We start from the raw sequence: 21,681 nt of genomic DNA on the forward strand, positions 1-21,681 counted from the left end.
TTATAAGCATATATGAAACAAAAAATTATAAGTTGATACGATCAAATTAAATAAACCCAAATAAGGTTCCCCTCCACTAACTGAAGAATTAAAAACAACTCCCACTTTAGCAGAAGTTGACAGACCTCCTCTTGTGTTTCTGTTCCTCATTATTATTTATTTGCCTCTGCAACCAAATTTAATTTTTATTAAAAGAATAGTTAAAGGAGGCACTTTAACTATTGTAACCAAAGTCTAAACTTGAGGCAAGAACTCTTGAGGCCTGACCTCAGCTTCAGCTGATGCCCAAGCAATATTTCCCTCTATCTACTGGATAATCTACTGGAAAATCTAATGTCATGTTCATGACTATTTCAAGTGTTACGTCCAGGGAATGTCCTCTGTGTTAAAGTTAAATAATGAACTAATACAGGGGTCCCTGGGTGGCTCAGTTGGTTAAGCATTTGCCTTGAGCTCAGGTGATGATCTCAGGGTTCTGGGATTGAGCCCCATGTTGGGTTCTCTGCTCAGTCTGCTTCTCCCTCTCCATCTGCCCATCCCCACAGGCTCATGTAATCTCTCTCTCTCTCTCTCTCTCACAAGTAAATAAAATCTTTAAAAAGGATAGCAAACTAATACAAATGCTCTTTACCTGGTAAGGACACGGGATGTGGTACTGACGACAGTGGTCAGAGACCCAAGTTATCTCCCAGGTGATCCTGTTCACTTGCTCATAGACATAACACCCCAGAAGTGTCACGAGGGGCACAAGATACAGGCCACTGAAGACTCCAATTCGAATCATAAATTTCTTTAGTTTCTCCTGGTTCCGGCCATCGTGTTGTATAACTTGCCGAACGTGATTTAAGGAAATAATGCCAGCTAGGAGAAGAGACAGCCCGACAAACACACAAAGGCATAGTGGCAGGAGCACAAAGTAGCGAGAAGCATCCAGGTCATAAAGGCCGACGAAGCAAACGCCACTAATGTTGTCTCCTTCAACTTTGTTCATAGCAAGAAGCATAACAGTCAGAAAACCCGGTATCCCCCACGCCACGGCATGAAACCACACCGCTTTTTGTTCAATGGCTTCACAACTCCATTTTCGTCCTGCCGCTAGGAACCACGTAATGGTAAGAATCACCCACCACACCGTGCCGGCCATTGTGAAAAAATACAAAAACATAAACAGAACAGTGCAAGCCTTATTCTGAGAGCCCAGAACTACCGTGTCCCCGAGTTCTAGCTTCTCATCTGCCTTGTTGCAGGCTGTGCGGTCGCCTAACAAGAATCCGATGAAGTACATCAGGGACACGATGCTGTAGCAGACAGAGTAATATATAATTGGTCTTTCTGGGTATCTGAATCTTTTAACATCAATTAAGAAAGTAAGGAATGTGAACAGAGTTGCACAGAGACAAAATATTGAAACTATCCCGATAAAACTTTTTGCGAACTCTAGCTCATCACTTTTAAAATACATGTTAGGGCATGGAGGTGCGCACTGGTCAATTCCCAGAAACTTATAGCCTTGTCCCCCAGAAGTCTTCAGATGCCTGGGACACCAAAATCCAATGTCTCTTTGAACTTCCTCTGTTTTCTTCTGAGGACCAAGAAACTGTGTGTGCGGATCAAAAGTTACAGGAACGGTCTCATCACAGTATTGCAATCTGTAGAGATTATAAAAATTGAAGGCAACATTTTTACTGATTCACTGTTTTAATGCTATGCTTTCCAGCTATAAAGTATTACATTATGCATTCATAATTGATGGGAAGACATACAACCTGGATAGATTAAAGGTTAGAGCTTTGAAATTAACTGAACACTAGGTGTTGTTAGTGAGGCCCCAATACACTAACATATACTTAATACAAGGCAAGTGAATATGAACATTTCCTTACTCAGAAAATGATCAATTAATAATTTTTATTTTGTAAATTTTTTAAGTAAACTTTACACCCTAGGTGGGGCTTGAACTCAGGATCCGGAGAGCAAGAGTTCCATGCTCCACTGCCTGAGCCAGCCAGGTGCCCCAATTAATAATTTTTAAATAATTTCTGCTTCCAAGACTAAATATTTAAGAAAGAATTTATCCTAAAAAAAAAAAAAAAAAAAGAACAAGAATTTTTCTTAATTAGTAGTCTCCAGACAAAAAGTGTTGGCTTGTCTGTTTACAGCATTAGAAATGTAAGTCTTGGGGAAGTTCACTTGTATTCTAATGCCCACAAGCAAAGTAGCTCAACCATATGACAAGGTTTTGACAGTTAAAATTGGCTGAAATGAGACCCTTCCCCTTCCCCTCCCTGGATTGAGTTCAGGTGATCTCTACATTCTTAAAGGCAAGAAGATCACCAAGAAGTAGACTGGGGACCAGCTTATTTAATCACTATTCTGTTTCAGTTTGACTGGGTCTTTTTAATTGAGGTAGAGTTGACATACAATATTATATGAGTTTTAGGTGCACAACATAGTGATTTGACATTTATATACGTTGGGAAAAGGTCACCATAGTAAATCTAATCACCATCTGTCACAAAATTAATACAATGTTACTGGCTATATTCCCCATGCTGTACATTATATCCCAATGACACGTTTATTTTGTAACTGGAAGTCTGTACTCCTTGCCTCCCTTGTTTATGGTAGACTGGAGTGATATACACAGATACATTTTCTATTTTGTGAAAAATTTTATTACTCAGTTGAGTTTCTATACACCAGTATTAATTTGGAGGATCTACATGATTTAAAAATTAGTGGGAGTTTTGGGGCACCTGGGTGGCTCAGTTGGTTAAATGTTTGATTTTGGCTCAGGTCATGATCTTGGGGTCCTGGGACTGAGCCCCACATTGGGCTCTCTGCTCATGTGGTAGTCTGCTTGTCCCTCTGCCTCTTCCTCTATCCCTCCCACTTGTACTCTCTTTCTCAAATAAATAAACTCTTTCAAAAAGTAAAAATAAATTAGAGTTTCTAAGAAGAAAACTACTTATTTATTTATTTATAAGATTTTATTTTTAAGTAATCTCTACACATCCAATGTGGGACCTGAACTTATAACCCCAAGATCAAGATCTCATGATCCACTAACTGAGCCAGCCAAGCACCCCAACAAGAAACATTTAAAATATGTTTTAGATATAGATAAGAGTAGCAAATAATAAAATTTATGCCTATAAAAAGAACACTGTGTATCTACCACTATTTTAAAAAACTTAATATTATGTCAGTTTTAAAATAAAACAATATAACAGTAAAGATCAGTTGGGACCCCTTTCTGGTCCTATTCTCTTTTCTCTCTCCCCAGAAATACTCATTACCACAAATTCAGTTTTTATTCTCCTTATGCATTTGAAAAAATTTTTACTATGTGATCTTTATAACCATACTGTTATATAATATTGTTTTACAGGTTTTGAATTTTATATAAATGACATCATACTATATATTATCCCGTAGCATCCTTTTTTTTACTTAACACAATAATTTTTAGATTTATCCGTGTGTACAGATGTGGATCAACTACATTAATTTTATCTACTGTATCACAGTATTCTAGTATATAAGTACATCACAATTTACTAGTCATTCTTCTACAATGGAGTTTCACATTTCCCCTTTTTTAAAAAAAATTTAGGAATAATGTGGCAATCAGTATCCTCATGTGTGATTCCTTATTTGTGTAAAAGCTCCTATAGAAGGGTATTGCCTAGAATATAAGGTATGGGTATCCTCAACTTTATTATATGTGATCAATTGTTCCTGGAAACAATTATCCACCAGAAGTATTTGACTTCCACAAACCTTCTATACTCTAGCCTACAGATAAAGACACAAAAAGATAGATACAGCTTCTTCCCAGCTTTATCATGTGAAGTCTCATTATATCAGTAGACTGTTTCAAATTACAATCCCCCAATGTCTAGCGAATAGGAGACAAAAGTAATGAGTCAAGGTCAATGTGCAAAAGGGCAGTGAATTGATATTAAGTTCATTTCCCCCCAGTTTGGGTCAAAGGCACACTTACATCTTCTCAGAGAACTATGTACTTCTCCTTTGTTGTCTCTAGCATGGTTTTAATTTTACATTTATTATTATAATTATTTTGTTACTATCTGTTCCTCCCACCCCACGGTAAATTCCCACTGTAAATCTGTTTTTGCTCACCATTGTGTCCAAAACACTATCACCACAGTGGCTGGCAAATGTTAAGTGTGCAATAAACATTTGTTGAATTAAATAATGAAAGCCCGTCACAAACATTCTGGAAAGCTAATACCAACATTAAAAGGTCACTGGTAGCTTTCAGTTGAAAACATAATTTACCTGTCACATTCAAGTTCCTCAGGCCATCGCATACCAAAAGTATCAATTAATTTTTTGCAATCAGAATATACTTTCTCACAAAAGTTACGACAAGGTGGAACCACATTAATTTGTTCCGTGCAGGCTGGTACAAAAGCTTTGCAAAGGAAAGTTTCGATGTTTGGTGAACATTCCAAATTTGCAAGAGGAAGAAAAGGCTATTAAGAAAAACAGCAGGATAAGGTTAGAAAACATTTTAATAACAAATGAATGGAACTTATTTACTATTTAAAGTATATACCTTCTCACTTATACTCTAAAAGAATATCTCACTGTCAATACAGTCAAAATTTTTTTTACTTTTATTAATTTATTATTATTTTTTAAAGATTTTATTTATTTATTTGACAGACAGAGATCACAAGTAGGAAGAGAAGCAGGCAGAGAGAGAGGAAGAAGCAGGCTCCCTGCTAAGCAGAGGGCCCAATGTGGGGCTCGATCCCAGGATCCTGGGATCATGACCTGAGCTGAAGGCAGAGGCTTTAACCCACTGGGCCACCCAGGTGCCCCTAATTTGTTATTTTTAAACTAATCTCTATGCCCACCATGGGGTTTCAACTCATGACCCTGAAATCAAGAGTAATTTGCTCTACTGACTGAGCCAGCCAGGTGCCCCTCAATACAATCAAATTTTAAGGAGATAATTTCAGTTAGTCTGTTAGATTTATGAACCCTTCATGTGTAATAGAATATTATTATTTTATTCAATTACACATTTTTAAAGAAGACATGCTAAATCAAACCAAAAGCACGAGTTGATTGCTAGGTAAAATAAATTATGCAAATATTCCATTTATAAGTATATAATGGAATACCCTAACATTATACTGAGCATTCTAGAGAATGAAGGAATGTCTGAGGCAGAGGAACAGCATGAAAAAGGCATGAGGATCACTAAAACCTTATCCATGCAGGGCAATCTTTGCATGGCTTGAATATAAGGTCAAAGAGGTGGTGTTAAGGGCAGAGTAGAGAGAGTTGAGACTGGCGAGGTATGCTGGGCCTGATCCTGGAGAACAGGAATGGCATGCTAAATTGTCTGGATTTTGGAAATCAAGGAATGAATACTACTGGAGAGTTTTAAAAGCAGGAAGTATCTCTAGAGTCTGACAGCTGAGCGGGAATGTTAGTCCCCCACTTCCTGGCTGTGTAACTTTGTCAAGTTAACTTTTCTGTGCCATAGTTTCTTCATCTGTAAAATGGCAATGATAATAGTACCTGTTGCATAAAATTGTTATGAGTATGGAGTTAATAAACGTAAAGCTCTTCAAACAGTGTCTGGCATGTAGTAGGCACTCAATAAACATTATTGTGATGATTATACTTCAGAAAATACACATGGGTACTGGATAAACCTGGCACGTTAACCACATATGTTACCCCCTTTCCTCTTATAATAAAGAAAAAAAAAGCCACTAACCAATTATAAGTGAACAGAAGAGACTACATTAGCATATATGACTTTTCCAATGATAAAAACAACAAAAAAGAAAGCCCCAGCCTTTCCAAGATGGAGAGGCATTAGAGGAGTGGTAAGTGACTTAATGGGACATGAGGTGTACCCTGAAGCAGGAGTGGAGGAATTCAGATGACAATGAGCTCATGTGCTCTAAATAATCCAAGAGTCTCAGTTCGTTGAGGTACTAAGTAGCACAAAAGTCTATCCTCACCCCTACTCCAGTCCAGACGACTACTGCATTCTACCAGCATTGTTTCTGGGAGAAACGGAGCTGGAATGTTCTGCACTTGGGGCATCAAGCACAGGGCAGAGATAATGCACAAAATGAAAAGAGGGGGGCTATAACAGTCTACCTGCAGAAATATGAAGCCTTCATCTTCCTGTTTCTCTCCTGTTCAGGCCTATACCTACCATCCCCATTCTTTGAAAAAACTCAACAGTGTTGAAGAGCTCTACACACTGACAGTGAAAAGACAGTTGACCTTGAGCTAACCCTACTATGAAGCCCACCAGTAACAAGCCCCATTCTTGGACACGGAGCTTTTTAGTGCCCCACACAAATAAAAATGGGCAGCCAAGGATCATCAGACATTTGAAGAAAGCCTCCCACATCAAAGAGAGAAAAAGTGTTTCATGAGGAGGGCACGATCCACTGTGTAAAATGTTATTAAGAATTTAGTAGGATGAGAGACCAAAACGAGCAAGCAGATAATTGAATATTTGGAGGAAAGAGATTACGCAGGGAACAAAAGAAAACAAATCACAGAACAAATAAAAACCTTAATATCTTAAATTGCATTCATTTAAAAGGGATAGGTGCTATGGAAAATTGAAATAGTAAGATGGCTCAAATTAAAAAAAAAAAAAAACAACCACTCTATAGACGGATTAGAAGATAAAGCTGAGGGAAGAGATGGACAGTTAGAGAGAAAATCCTCCCAATCAGAGGATCAGTCCAAGTGTCCAACACATGACTAAAGGAGTTCCAGAAATTAGAGGGAAAATGGGGTTTGGGTGATAAATAAAGAATATAAGAGCATTTTTCAGAACAGAAAGGTACTAGTTTACAAACTGAAAACGTGGTATCACACTGCAATCTTGTTACTAAAACATTTCTGGGCTTAAACTTCAGTCAATTTTCCTTTCTTTTCTAAGATTTATTTATTTTTTCGAGAGAGTGTGAGGAGGGGGAAAGGCAGAGGGAGAGAGAGTCTTAAGCAGACTCCATGCTGAGCACGGAGCCAAATGTGGGGCTCAATCTCATGGCTCTGGGATCATGACCTGAGCTGAAATCCAGAATTGGATGCTTAACCAACTATGCCACCCAGGTGCCTCCAGTCAATTTTATTTTACAGAGATCTCTCTCATATTCTCCTCTCTTCCAACCTCCCAATTCCAAACCCTATGCTACAGTGATTATCCCATCAGACAAACTTGTTCTATTATCTCCCACCATAAACAAAACAAAACAAAACAATAATATCTTTCCTTGACTTTACATCCCAATCCCCATCCAGCCATTATTTCATTTTTCTGCTCCGCTTTAGAGAAAAACTCCTCAAAACAGTTGTCTTTACTTTTTTTTTTTTTTTTAAGATTTTATTTATTTGACAGAGAGAGATCACAAATAAGCAGAGAGGCAGGCAGAGAGAGAAAGGGAAGAAGGCTCCCCGCTGAGCAGAGAGCCCCATGCGGGGCTGAATCCCAGGACCCTGAGATCATGACCTGAGCTGAAGACAGAGTCCTTAACCCACTGAGCCACCCAGGTGCCCCTGTCTTTACTTTCTTTAATTCTGCTCTTCCCATTCCCTCTTGAGCCTTCCTTCAATCATCCTCATACTTCAGTGAAACTGCTTGTCAGAGCCACCAATAAACTCCACATTGTCAAATCCAATAAGTCAGTTCTAAGTCCTCATCATACTAAATTCTTAATAATATTTTACACAGTGGATCCTGCCCTCCTCATGAAACATTTTTTTCAATTGGCTTCTAGAATATGAATTCTCCTGGATTTCTACCTATCTCATTGCTGTTCTTTTTTTGATTCTCTTCTACTTCCCAATTCTACATACTGGAGTACTCGAGAGTTCCATCCTCAGATTTCTACCTTATCTATACTCACTCCCAGGAGAAACTCATCCAGAATGATGGTATTAAATACCAACTGTACACGAAGATTCCTAAAGTTATCTCCGGCCCCATCTCTCCTGTGAACCCTCTACTTGATGACCACCTGCCCCTGGAGAATTCCAATAAGCTGTCAACATGCGTCTCAAACCCAGTATGTTCAAAACACAACTGAATCCCACAGCATCCTATCTCCCAAACAATCCCTCAGTCTTCCCCATCTCAGGTGGTGCCACCATTCACCAAGTTGCTCTGACCAAGAATCCAAAGATTCATCTTCTACTCCTCTCTTTCTCTCACCCCATATCTGATCCAGCAGCAAATCCTATTGGTTCCCCTGTAAGATATATTTCAAATCTGACCATTTCTCACTACTACTAAGTTATACTATGTCTAAGCCACTAAATCTTTCACCTAGACTATTGAAATAGCTTCCTAATGGTCTCAGTACTTAACATTCTTGCAAATCTGACAGTCCATTTCCATTCAGTCCACCTTCCAACCAATGTGATTCTTTAAAATGTAAGCTTGTCCTTGTTAAAAAGACTCCATTAGAATAAATTCTAGAGATCTTATCAAGTCCTATGAGGCCTTAAATTTCCTGGCCCCTGGTCATTTTCCTACCACCCTTTTCCTCATTTCCTACCATGCTTTCTCTTATTCATTCCAATGCCACTAAATTGGGATTTTGCTTCTCATAATTCCATGTGTATTTCTGCTTCAGAATCTTTGTATTTGCTGTTCCCTTTACCTAGAACACTATTCCTCCACATAGTCACATGGCTTGTGTCCTCATTCATTTGGGTCTCTGCATAACTGTCACTTCAGAGAAGCATTCCCTGCCCACCCTATGTAAAAAATTGACTTTCCATTCTCTGTACCATTATTCTGCTTTGTGTTTCTTTGTAGTCCTTACCACTATGTATCTAGTCCAGAAAGCAATCAAGGGATATATACGAGGACAGAAGCTGAGGAATGTCTCAAGGGAGTGGGAGTGGGAATGGGGGACTGGAGCTGAAAGATTTTATGGTATTTTAAGCATCTGGAAAAATTGCTGTTAGATGTCTAAAAGTCTATTGGGACATCAAGAAAAAAAATTAGCTATAGGTACATAAAAAACAAGCAAATAAGGGAAAATGCAGTTATTGTATTAACCAAGAGGGAAGGTATTAAAGAAATATATCAATCAAAGCAAACTACTTGACTCAGTAATGTATAATATTTAATGTTCCTAGTGATGCTAGCACTAGTTATTGATTTAACCAAGAATTATGTTAGAACACTGGGAAGAGAAGTAAAAATGGTAGAGAAAGACAAATCAATTATCAACTACCATAATAGGAAAGAATAAACAGAGACTGCCAGAAGTTCTAAATGGACGAATCAATAAGCAACAGACTAAGCATATCAGAACATGGCTTGTGTATCGGAAGAGCCCTGAAAGAGTTCGAAGTGTCTGTCTTTGGGGAGGAGGATAGGGATGGGGATAGAGAAGAGTGGGCAGGAACTGCCGTTTTTCTGTTAAAAGCCTTTAGTAGTGAGGGTTTTCTTCCAGCTTTATTTAGGTGTAATTGGCATACAATAAACTGGACATGTATAAAGTGTAAACTGATGGGTTTTGAAACCATTACCAGAATCAAGGAAATAAAAATATCCATTACCACGAAAAGTATTCTCTTGCCTCTTTGTAATCCCTCCCTCCTATCTCCCCTGTCACTCCTTACCACAAGCCAAAAAACCTCCCCTGGCAATCACTGATATGCTTTCTGTCATTACAGAGTGGTATTTTCTAGGTTTTACATAAATGAAATCATACAGTGTATATTCCTTTTTGTCTGGCTTCTTTCACTTGGCATCATTATTTTGAAACTCATCCATGTTGTTCCATGCCTCAACAGTTCCTTCTTTTTAATTGCTAAGTAGTATTCCATCGTGTGGTTACACCATAATTTGTTTATCGACTCACCTGTTGATGGGCAGTTTGAAGTGCCCATAGAACATGTGAGTGTGGATATCTACTAGCAGACAGTTAAATAAATAGGGCTCTGCAAGTGAGAGACTTTAGGTAAAGGACATGGACTTGGAAGCCATCATTATAAAAATGGTAACTGAAATATGTGAATCAAATTTCCCAAAGAGAATACATAGAGTAAGAGAAGATGAAAATTCTGATTCAAGAGGAATGCACTAAACTTCATATTATCATCCTCTTCTTCTCCAAATGCCATTGAAATGGGAAAAAAGGTCTAAGGATAAAAAAGAGAATCTGTAACTCTACAAAAAACTAGGAAAAGATCTTATCAATGAACTATAAACATTGAGACATTTCTGAAAGATAAAAAGGAATTGAGGGGTACCTGGGTGATTCAGTGGTTTAAAGCCTCTGCTTTCAGCTCAGGTCATGGTCTCAGGGTCCTGGGATCAAGCCCCGCATCAGGCTCTCTGCTCAGTAGGGAGCCTGCTTCCTCCTTTCTCTCTGCCTGCCTCTCTGACTACTTGTGATCTCTGTCTATCAAATAAATAAATAAAATCTTTAAAAAAAAAAAAGGAATTGAGGTGGAGCATCTGGTAAGATGGCGGAAAGCTCACCTTGGCCCACAGATACAACTAGGTAATGTTCATATCAGTGTAAAAAAACACAGAACAACCCAAAGACTTGTGAAACCAACTCCACAACTAAAGGTAGAGAAGAGGCCACACTGAAGAGGTTAGGAAGGATGGAGATGTGGTCAGAGCCAAATGAACCCTGGCAGTCCTTGGAAAGGAGGGAGCCATGGATGTGGAGAGGGGAGAGAATGACTATCACACAGGGGAGGCTGAATGGGGAAGATGAAGTGCCATAACATTTGGCTTTGAAAACTAGAGGGGCTGAATTTTGTGAATTCTCACAATAATCAGTGGAACTTGAAGTCTCAGATTTTAACAATCTGCAGGATGATTTCTGGAAGAGCCAGCTGAGTCCCCACCCTTAAAAAGACAGCACTACAAATAATCCGTGGGGATACAGCATAGACACAGTAGCCTGGGGCATACAGGGGGTTTATTTACTAATTTCAGAGTGTGTCCCTAAGGGATAGAGATCCCTGGGAGACTCACCAAGGAACAAAGGAGCTGGCGGGCACCATTTCCCTTTCCCAACCATAGCACAAACACATGGCCACCTTTCAGAACGAGCCCAGAGCTGACATTTACTACCTAACTTCTTCATACCACCACCTGCCCTCTTAGGGGATCCATCCCTTCTAGCTAAGCTTGCTTCAGTCCCAGCACTGAGGGTCTCCTCTCTAGAACACTGGCATACCTTGCCAACACCTTGGCTCCCAACTCCTGGGCTTTGTGAAGCCTCAATCCTCCAGTGGTGGTGGGTCCCACTGAAGACCAGCATGCCTTGTGAAAACTGCAGGCCCATACCAGTGGCTGCACCAGCCACACCCTGCACTGGCAGCACAAACCTTGTGGACACTGTGGGCCCTGCCCCTTCCAACATCTGTTGGTTGGAGCCTATTCAAACTGGAGCCACAAGCCAGGTAGTGTGCAAGCAGCTATGACACGGGCCAGCACCACTCCAAAGGGACTCCTGCCCTTGGATGAGGAAAGGCTAACCACATACCCCAGTCGGACAGTCCCAGCAGTAGGCTGTGGGCAGACAGCTTGGTCAGATTGCAGGCCCACCAACCAATAATAGTTTCTCAGGGGACAACACAGGGAACCACCCTTCAGTTTGGTGCTATAGCATCTCAGGCAAATGCCTGGTCTGACTAAACTCAAGCCCAAGGTGGCCCCAGACTGGCCCACTAACAACATGGGGACCAAGCACTGCCCACAACAGGCAAAGAAAGCCATTGCAGAAGACTGGACTAAAGGCAAAAGTGGCCAACACACAGCAGTAGGGCGCATGTGATACACATAGGTGACACCCCTGAAGCACCAGATTCTGGGGAACAGGGCACACTGCACTGCAGGGCACTACAGGACCTTTTATTCATAAGGCCATTACTTTCAAGAGCAGAGATGTAGCTAACTTTCGTTAACACTTAGACACAGAGAGTTAGCTAAAATGAGGAGATAGAGGATTATGTACCAAATAAAAGAAGAGGAGAAAACCACAACAAGAGACCTAAGCACAACAGAGATAAGTAATGTGTCTGATAGAAAAATTAAAGTAATGATCATAAAGATACTCACTGGACTTGAGTAAAGAGTTGAGGACATTAGTGAGACTCTTAAAAAAAAAAGATAAAAAGAGCCAATGAAAGATGAAGAACACAATAAATGAAATAAAAAATACACTAGAGGGAGAGTTGCCTGAGTGACTCAGTCAGTTACCAACTCTTGATTTCAGCTGAGGTTTCCAGCTCGGGGCCATGAGTCAAGTCACGCATTGGGCTTCTGGCTGGGCATGGAGCCTGATTAAAAATACAGTAGATAGAACAGATAGCAAGCTAAAGGAAGCAAAAAGATGAATTAGTGACCTGGAGGACAGAGTAATGGAAAGTAATCAAGTTGGGCAGGTGAGAGAAAAAAAAATTATGCAAAATGAAAACAGACAGGAAACTCAGCAACTTCATCAAGCACAACATTCTCAGAGGAAGAAGAAAAGGGAAAGTTTATTTGAATAAATAACAGTTGAAAACTTCCCTAATCTGCAGAAGGAAATAAATGACCATAACCAGGAAGCACAGAAATCTCCCAATAAGATCAACCCTAGGAAGCCAAACCAACATACACAGTAATCAAACTGGCAAAAAATAGTAATAAAGAGAAAAATTTTTAAAGCATCAAGAAAAAAGAAGACAGTTACAAAGGGAAGACCCAAGGGCACCTGGGTGGCTCAGTTGGTTAAGCGACTACCTTCGCTCAGGTCATGATCCCAGAGTCCCAGGATCGAGTCCCGTGTTGGGCTCTTAGCTCCATGGGGAGTCTGCTTCTCCCTTTGACCTTCTCCCCTCTCATGCTTTCTCTCACTCTCTCTCAAATAAATAAAGAAAATCTTTAAAAACAAAACAAAATAAAACAAAACAAAAAACAAAGTGAAGACCCATAAAGCTATCAGCAGACTTTTCAGCAGAAACTTTGCAGGCAGAAGAAAGTGGCATGATATATTCAAATTGCTGGAAGGAAAAAAAAAATCTGCAGCCAAGAATAATCTATCCATCAAGGTTATCATCCAGAATAGAAGAAGAGATAGAGTTTCCCAGACAACAAAAGTTAAGGGAGTTCATGACTACTACAACAACCCAACAATGAATGGTAAAGGGACTCTTTTGAATGGAAAGGAAAGACCATAAGTAAGAATAAGAGAAAGTAGAGAACACAAAAGCAGTAAAATTTAAGTATATCTGTAAAAATCGGTCAAGGGACTCACAAATTAAAAGACTATAAAGTATGACTCCATATATGTAAAACACAGCAGGGGAGAGAATAAAGAAGGTGCAAACTTAGGTGACCATCAACTTAATATAGACTGATATATACAGAAGATGTTATATACAAACCTCATGGTAACCACAACCAAAAAACAGCAATAGACATACAAAAAGTAACCCAAGTATATCACTAAAGAAAGCCAGTAAACCATGAGAGGAGAGCAAAAGAAGAACGGAACAGAGAAGAACTATAAAAATAACCAGAGAACAAGTAACAAAATCACAAAATCACAATAAATACATAACTATCATTAATTACGTTGAATGTAGATGGACTAAACACTCCAATCAAAAGACATAGGGTGATGGAATGGATAAACAACCAAGACCCATCTATATGCTACCTAGAAGAGACTCATTTCTGACCTAAAGACACAGGCAGATTGAAACTGAAGGGATGGAAGAGCATTTATCATGCAAATAGGTGTGAAAAGAAAGCTGTAGCATAACATATTCGACAAAATAGACTTTAAAACAAAGACTGTAACAAGAGACAAAGAAGGACACTATATTATCATAAAGGGGGCAATCCAATAAGAAGGTATAACAATTGTAATACTGTTACAATATTACAATATACTGTGTTACCCAACATGGGAGCAATCAAATATATAAAACACTTAATAACAAACATAAAGGAACTACAGATAGTAATACAATAACAGTAGCAGACTTTAACATGCTACTTATATCAATGGACAGATCACCCAAACAGAAAATCAACAAGAAAACAGTGACTTTGAATGACACAGATATAATCAGAACATTCCTTCCTAAGACAGCAGAATATATATTCAAGTGCAAATGAAACATTCTCCAGAACAGATCACATATTAGGCCACAAAACAAGTCTCAACCAATTCAAAACGATCAAAGTCATACTAAGCTTCTTTTCTGACCACAATGCTATGAAACTAGAAATCAACCACAAGAAAAAATCTGGAAAGAACATATACACATTGAGGTTAATTAATATCCTACTAACAATAAGTGGATCAACCAAGAAATCAAAGAAGAAATAAAAAATTACATGGACAGAAATGAAAATGAAAACACAATGGTCCAAAATCTTTAAGATGCAGCAAAAGTGGTTCTAAGAGGGAAGTTTATAGCAATACAGGCCTACCTCAAGAAGCAAGAAAAATCTCAAATAAACATCCTAACCTTACACCTAAAGGAACTAGAAAAAGAACAACAAACAAAACCCAAAACCAACAGAGAAAGAAAATAATAAAAATTAGAGCAGAAACAGATGACACAGAAATAGAACAGGTCAATGAAACCAGGAGCTGGTTCTTTGAAAAGAGCAATGGAAAACAAACAAACAAAAAAATGAGAGAGATAGAGGACTCAAATAACCAAATCAGAAATGAAAGAGAAGAAATAACAACCAACACCATAGAAATATAAAGGATTGTATGAGAATATGAAAAATTATATGTTAACAAATTGTACAACCTAGAAGAAATGGAAAAATTTCTAGAAACACATAACCTCCCAATATTACATCAGGAAGAAACAGAAAATTTGAATAGACCAATCATGAGCAATGAAATTGAATGGGTAATCAAAAAACTCCCAACAAACAGAAGTCCAGGACCACACAGCTTCACAGGTGAATTCTAACAACATTTAAAGAAGAGTTAATGCCTATTCTTCTCAAACTTTTCTAAAAGAATAGAAGACAAAGGAAAACTTCCAAATTCATTCTATGAGGCCAATGTCCCTGATACTAAAGACAGCACCAAAAAAATAAAATAAAATAAAAGAAAGAAAGAAAAGAAAAAAGAACTACAGACCAATATTTTTGATGAACATAGATACAAAAATTCTCAACAAAATATTAGTGAATCGAATCCAACAATACATTAAAAAGATCATTCACCATAATCAAGTAGGATTTATTCCTAGAAGCAAGGGTGGTTCAATATTTACAAATCAACCAACATGATGTATCAAATCAATAAGAGAAATGATAAAAATCATATGATCATTTCAATAGATGCAGAAAAAGCATTTGACAAAATACAACATCCATTCATGATACAAACCTTCAACAAAGTAGGTTTAGAGGGAACATGCATCAACACTATAAAGATCTTATATCAAAAACTCATAGCTAATATCATTCTCAATGGGGAAAAACTGAGAACTTTTCCCCTAAGGTCAGGAACAAGACAAGGATGTTCACTCTCAGCACTTTTATTCAACATAGTACTGGAAATCCTAGCCACAGTACTCAGACAACAAAAAGAAATTCAACCTGGTAAGGAAGAAGTAAAATTTTCACTATCTGTAGATGATATGACATTATGTATAAGAAACCCTAAAGACTCCACCAAAAAACTACTAGAACTGATAATTGAATTTAGCAAGGTCTCATGATACAAAATCAGTGTAGAGAAATTCATTGAGCTTCTATACAATAATAATGAAGCAGTAGAAAGAGAAATTAAGAAAATAATCCCATTTATAATTTCACCAAAAATAATAAAATACCAAGGAATAAACTTAACCAAAGAGATGAAAGACCTGTACTCTGAAAACCGTAAAACACTGATGAAAGAAATTGAAGGAGCACCTGGGTGGCTTAGTGGGTTAAAGCCTCTGCCTTCGGCTCAGGTCATGATCCCGAGGTCCTGGGATCAAGCCCCACATCAGGCTCTCTGCTCAGCAGGGAGCCTGCTTCCTCCTCTCTCTCTCTGCCTGCCTCTCCACCTACTTGTGATCTCTGTCAAATAAATAAACAAAATCTTTAAAAAAAAAAAAAGAACAAAAAAATAATAATTCTATTTGTAAGAATTTATAGAAAAAAGAAAGAAATTGAAGATGACAGAGACAAATGGAAATATATTCCATGTTTGTGGACTGGAAGAACAAATATTGTTAAAATGTCTATACTACCTAAAGCAATCTACACATTCAATGCAATCGCTATCAAACAATACTTTTCACAATTCTTAAAACAAACAATTCTAATATTTGTATGGAACCACAAAAGACCTTGAATAGCCAAAGCAATCTTGAAAAACAGAAACAAAACTGAAGGTATCAGAATTCCAGACTTCAAGATATATTACAAAGCTGTAGTAATTAATCAAAGCAGTATGGTACTACATGCATACAAGTTTAAAATTGTAAAAAAAAAAAAAAAAAAAAATAGTATGGTACTGGCACAAAAACAGACACACAGATCAATGGAACAGAAAAGGAAGTCCAGAAATAAACCCATAATTATATACTCAACTAATCTTTACCAAAGAGGCAAGAATACACAATGGGGAAAAGACAGTCTCTTCAACAAATGGTGTTAGCAAAACTGGACAGCTACATGCAAAAGAATGAAACTGAACCACTTTTTTATACCAAACACAAAAATAAAGTCAAAATGGATGAAAAAACTAAATGTGAGAATTGAAACCATAAAAATCCTAGCAGAGAGCACAGGCAGTAATTCCTCTGACATCAGCCATAACAGCATCTTTCTAGATATGTCTCCCAAGGCAAAAGAAATAAAAGCAAAGATAAACTATTGGGACTACATCAAAATAAAAAGCTTCTACACAGTAAAGGAAATAATCAACAAAACTAAAAGATAACCTACTGAGTGGGAGAATGTATTTGCAAATGATGTATCCAATAAATGGTTAGTATCCAAAATATATAAAGAACAGATACAACTCAACACCAAAAAACCAAATAATCCAAGTAAGAAATGGGCAGAAGACATGAACAGACATTTCTCCAAAGAAGACATACAGATGGCCAACAGACACATGAAAAGATCAACATCACTCATCATCAGGGAAATGTAAATCAAAACCACAATGAGATATCAATTTATACCTGTCAGAATGGCTAAAATCAAAAACTCAAGAAAGAATAAGTGCTGGTGATATTGTGGAGAAAATGGAACCCTATTGCACTGTTGGTGGGAATGCAAACTGGTTCATTCACAGTGGAAGACATTGCGGAGGTTCCTAAAAAAATAAAGAATGGAACTACACTATGATCCAATAATTGCTCCACAGGGTATTTATCCAGAGAATACAAAAACACGAATTTGAAGGGATATAGGCACCCCTCTGTTTACTGCAGCATTATTTACAATAGCCAAATTATGGAAACAACCTAAGTGTCCATCAATAGATGAATGGATAAAGAAGATATGGTAGATATATAATAGAATATTATTCAGCCATAAAAAATAAACAGAATCTGGCCATTTGCAACAAGATGGGTAGAGCTAGAGAGTATTATGCTAAATGAAATAAGCCAGTCAGTGAAAGACAAATACCATGAGATTTCACTCATATGTGGAATTTAAGAAACAAAGAAACAAAGGAATGAAGAAAAGAAAAAATAACCCCTCCCCCCAAAAAAGAGACTCTTAACTATAGAGAACAAACAGATGTATATTAGAAGGGAGGTGGGCTGGGGCTGGGTGAAACGGGTGATGAGGATTAAAGAGTGCACTGATCTTGATGGGAGCTGAGTAATATACTGCATTGCGCAATCACTGTATTGTACACCTGAGACCAATACAGCACTATAGGATAACTACACTGGAACTGAGATTTACTTATTTTTTTTAAAGATTTTATTTATTTATTTGACAGAGAGACCACAAGTAGGCAGAGAGGCAGGCAGAGAGAGAGAGGAGGAAGCAGGCTCCCCGCTGAGCAGAAAGCCCGATGGGGGCTCGATCCCAGGACCCTGGGACCATGACCTGAGCCGAAGGTAGAAGCTTTAACCCACGGAGCCACCCAGGCACCCCTGGAACTGAGATTTAAAAAACAAAATAAAAACGTGACACGGTACCGAGCAACTGAGGGAATAAAAGTAATGAAAGAAAAAAGAATGAGGTCAGATTCTGGATAAATTACAACAGATCTACTTTAAAATGCATTGCTGAGGGACGCCTGGGTGGCTCAGTTGGTTAAGCAGCTGCCTTCGGCTCAGGTCATGATCCCAGCGTCCTGGAATCGAGTCCCATATCAGGCTTGCTTGGTGGGGAGCCTGCTTCTCCCTCTGCCTCTGCCTGTGTTCCCTCTCTCTCTCTGACAAATAAATAGATAAAATCTTTAAAAATAAAATAAAATAAAATAAAATGCATTGCTGAGCACTGTATATACCTAATAAAATAGCATAAAACATATAAAAAGCAACGAAACTGCAAGGAGAAATGGAGAATTCCATGACCTTAATGAGAATTTTCAATGCATATTTCCTGCTAAATGAAAGGGCAAACACAGAAAAAATTAATAAGTAAATATGAGATGTGATTACAACACTACAATTAACAAGTCTGATTTAAAGAGCACATATGGAACCCACACCCAACAATTACAGAGCAAGAGCTTTAAAGGACGTTGGAGCCGTGGAGAGTTCACTCCGTGCTGATGCGGCAAAGTGACTGGGCAAAGACGGGCCCTCCAACGGGTGGCAGGCCGTATCGCCCTTACACAGACGATGCTGAGACCAACGCTTTGCTGCCTCACAGGAGCTTGTTAAAGAACAAACAGCAGCGTACTTCTCTCAGTTTTCTCTACCCCAAGGGGGAGAATGCCCAGACCATGCGACTATCCGTTCAGGAGCTGAAGTAGAAGAAGAAGAAGCATGGACAACGAGTAACATTTATTTCCTTACTTACTGTCCAAATAATCCTCGTTCCTAACATTTTTGAGTGTCTGTTAATCAGACCCTATAGTGGAAAGAATGAAAATACACTGTGTGTAATTCTAACTCAGGAGTCATTCTGTAATAGCTAGGGTAAGTTGATGGTCAGCATTTAAGATCTATTTACTGTCCAGTTTAAGGGCAGGCAAAATGAAAGTGACACACGTCCTTTTGCTATGTTAAAATAATTTCCTTACAGGGCCAATATGGCAAGTCCCATCTTTTGCTTAATAATGCTAGAATGCCAGTACTGGTTAATCCAATAATGTTGAGGTTCACGCAATGAGCAGACAATAAATCAGATGTTGAACCTTCAAACCTTCACAGGCCAGGCAGGTAAATTCAGAGTGTAGAAGACAGCAGTAGAAGCTGGGGGTGGCTGCCATTCAACCCCCGGCCGACTGCTATTTGAAAATGGGGGCACAGACTTGTCAGATTTATCAATTTTTCAGATGAAAACAGAATCTAGATTTTTATATAAAATCTCCAAATTTTTGGTACTTTAATATAAACATTTAAAATACTGTACAGGACAAATAAAACATGTCTTCGGGTCACATCCAGTGTGGACTGATTTCACCTTCTGCAAACTAACAGACATGAAGAATTTTAGACTTGGAAGGGACTTGAGTGGACTTTTAAGTCTATTATTTTCTAAATGTGTGTGTGTGTATTTTGCCAAGGAAGATTTTTCATTAAATAAGAGATTACAAAGAAGCCTGCTATATTAAATAAATAAAAGCACAGCTGCTCCGCTGAAAAGGAAGCCCTCCCTCTGAGAGCCCTCTCACTGCTCCCCTTCCCTGCCAGTGACCTCAACGCACTGCCAGAGATCACAGTCTGAAAACCACTGACCTAATCCAGACCTCAGGTTAAAAGTGAGAAAACAGAATCCAACTGCTTATTGAAGTCGTTACTGAAATCCCCAAATCTAACCTGAATTAAAATGTCAGTGCCCTTCCTCCTAATGCTACTTTTACCAATACTAGAGCTACTGATAATAAGTCAGAGTTGCACTTGCCATAAACCAGGCACTGTGGTTTTCCATATGCCAATTCTCGTACAACAGTCCCGTACAAGAGATATTCTTAGCTCCACCTTGCAGATGAGGACACCGAGGCTCTACAAACAACTTTCATCGAGTGTCCTAAGTAGTAAGAGGCAATCAGGATGTGAACCTGGGTCCATATGACTCCAGAGTATGTCCTCATGGTCCCAGGGTCCTGGGATGGAGCCCTGCATCGGGCTCTCTGCTCAGTGGGGAGCCTGGCTCCCCTTCTCTCCCTGCCTGCCTCTCTGCCTACTTGTAATCTCTCTCTGTCAAATAAATAAACAAAATCTTAAAAAAAAAAAAAAAGAAGGCTGGTAAACTTCTACATGAAACAAAAGTCTCCAGTTTGAAAAATAAATGTTCACAGGACACATAATCAAAGAGTATAAAACCTCAAACTGTTTATCACATTTCAGATGACGCACGTACCTCCTCATGCAGGTAGTTTTTTTAAACAAATAATTAGAGAACAAATAAGAGCACTTCAAATAATGGGTAGTCAGCCCGTTATTGAATTCATCTCAGTCGGGTGAAGACAACAAACAGAACGAGCATATTTCCCCGATCATTTGAACTAAAAAACTTAATAGGAATCGTTTATGGTTTTCCACGAAATGTCCTGCATTTCTCAGAAACCAAACCCCAAGATGGAAAAACTACTAACTTGGCCCATTGTGACATTTCTTATGTCCAGAATCTTACACTATTAATTCCATCATATTATTAAACTAGTATTTCTTAAAGATTTTATTTTATTTATTTATTTGACAGACAGAGATCACAAGTAGGCAGAGAGGCAGGCAGAGAGAGGAAGGAAAGCAGGCTCCCTGCCGAGCAGAGAGGCCGATGAGGGGCTCGATCCCAGGACCCTGGGATCATGACCTGAGCCAAAGGCAGAGGCTTAACCCACTGAGCTACCCAGGCGCCCCTAAACTAGTATTTCTATTTAGCAGGACAAGTGCTATGTAAATACGTGCACTGAGCAAAGATTCAAACTCCCTAGTCTGGTCCACTCCCCCTTTCTTCCCCCTTAGTAACATACCTCCTTCAAGTCTCTCACCAAGTAACCTTCATAGTGTCACTCGTGAATGTCTCCTTTTCAAATTTCATTCTCAAAGAAGGCTCAGAAACTTACTGAGTAACCAACCACAACATAAAATATCAATGCGTTTGAAATCCTACTATTCAACAGTAACTAAAATAGTCCAGCTGGAATGCCTGGATGGCTCAGTCGTTTAGGCGTCTGCCTTCGGCTCAGGTCACGGTCCCAGAGTCCTGGGGTGGAGTCTGGCATCAGCACCGAGCTCCCGGCTCTGCGGGGAGCCTGCTTCTCCCTCTGCCTGCAGCTCCCCCTGCTTGTGCTCTCACTCTCTCTCTCTCTCTGACAAATAAATAAATAAAATCTTTAAAAAATAAAATAAGTCCAGCTGACTATAGTTTTAACATGCAGAGAAATAAAAGGAAGTTTCCTTTAAGGAAATGGTTGGCGCCTGGCAGAAATCCTGTGGTAGTTACTATTAGTATTAGCAGCGATGAGGAAGAAGGCAATTAAGGAGGTAACTGATGCCTCCCTTCTCAAATGCAACCAGAGGCAA

General features: G+C 38.8%; 1 protein-coding gene across 2 annotated transcripts in view; it reads right to left on the bottom strand.

Moving 5' to 3' along the window:
• The window catches only part of FZD6 (frizzled class receptor 6), a 40,041-nt gene that overhangs the window by 5,136 nt on the left and 13,224 nt on the right, over positions 1-21,681 (bottom strand). For both annotated transcript variants that reach the window (XM_080802139.1, XM_080802138.1), the window contains exons 3-4: positions 4,306-4,502; positions 632-1,649 (exon numbers count right to left, since the gene is read on the bottom strand). In XM_080802139.1, coding sequence (XP_080658265.1) covers positions 632-1,649; positions 4,306-4,502 — 1,215 coding nt within the window. The remainder of the gene's footprint in view (positions 1-631; positions 1,650-4,305; positions 4,503-21,681) is intronic.

Source organism: Martes martes (assembly GCF_963455335.1).
Source record: "Martes martes genome assembly, chromosome: 4".
Classification (NCBI taxonomy): Eukaryota; Metazoa; Chordata; class Mammalia; order Carnivora; family Mustelidae; genus Martes; species Martes martes.